This window comes from Dendrobium catenatum, unplaced genomic scaffold, assembly GCF_001605985.2.
Source record: "Dendrobium catenatum unplaced genomic scaffold, ASM160598v2 original_scaffold_249876, whole genome shotgun sequence".
In the NCBI taxonomy this organism is placed as follows: Eukaryota; Viridiplantae; Streptophyta; class Magnoliopsida; order Asparagales; family Orchidaceae; genus Dendrobium; species Dendrobium catenatum.
The window spans coordinates 1-1,057 of record NW_021568276.1 but is presented as its reverse complement, the minus strand read 5'-3'; the positions used below and the strand labels follow the sequence as shown (position 1 = coordinate 1,057).

Below are 1,057 nucleotides of genomic sequence, written 5' to 3'. Positions count from 1 at the left end.
AATCCCAAGGAAGATCTCCAGCCGAAATCCTACTGGCGATTCCGCCACGATGACTTCTTCCCGGAACCCTCCTTCCGCAGCTGGTCCGCCTACCGCTCCGCCCTCTCCCAAACCCCCCACCGCATCTACGACCGCCTCGTCGGCCGCTCCACCGACGCCAACGAACTCGGCGAGGTCCGCCGCCGCAGTGAAAACGATATGCGACGCACTCTCACCTGGTGGGATCTCACCTGGTTCGGCTTCGGCTCCGTCATCGGCGCCGGAATCTTCGTCCTCACCGGCCAAGAAGCCCACGAACACGCCGGCCCCGCCATAATCCTCTCCTACGTCATCTCCGGCATCTCCGCCATGCTCTCCGTCTTCTGCTACACCGAATTCGCCGTCGAAATCCCCGTCGCCGGCGGCTCCTTCGCCTACCTCCGCGTCGAACTCGGCGATTTCGCCGCCTTCATCGCCGCCGCTAATCTCATCCTCGAAAACATAATCGGCGGAGCAGCCGTCTCTAGGGCTTGGACTTCCTATCTCGCTACTCTGATAAACAGACCCCCAAATTCCCTAAGAATACACACCAACCTCGCCAAGGATTTCAATCTGTTGGATCCGATCGCCGTCGTTGTGCTGTTCGTGACGGCGGCAGCGGCCATGCTGAGCACCAAGAAGACGTCTTACTTCAACTGGGTGGCGTCGGCGATTCACGTCGTGGTAATAGCATTTGTAATAATCGCCGGATTTGCTCACGCGAAAACGGAGAACTTATCGCCGTTTTTGCCTTTCGGAGTGGAGGGGGTTTTTCGCGCGGCGGCGATAGTGTATTTTGCGTACGGCGGGTTTGATAATATCGCGACGATGGCGGAGGAGACGAGAAATCCGTCGCGAGATATTCCGTTGGGATTACTCGGCTCTATGTCGATCATCACTGTTATCTATTGCTTGATGGCACTGGCGCTCAGTATGATGCAGAGGTAATCTTGCAATTTTTTTTTTACTTCAAAAATTGAAAAAATATCTGCCAAAATTTATATTAAATTTAAGATTATATATAATATTTAAATACTAT

The 1,057-nt window shown here is 53.7% G+C and overlaps 1 protein-coding gene across 1 annotated transcript; it reads left to right on the top strand.

The window, feature by feature from the left end:
* Positions 1-3: 3 nt before the first annotated feature.
* Positions 4-1,030, top strand: LOC110107358 (cationic amino acid transporter 5-like; the record flags this gene model as incomplete). The annotated part of the gene is made up of 1 exon (XM_020837599.2): positions 4-1,030. A coding segment is annotated over one exon (963 nt), but the record flags the coding sequence as incomplete, so codon positions are not given.
* Positions 1,031-1,057: the final 27 nt, after the last annotated feature.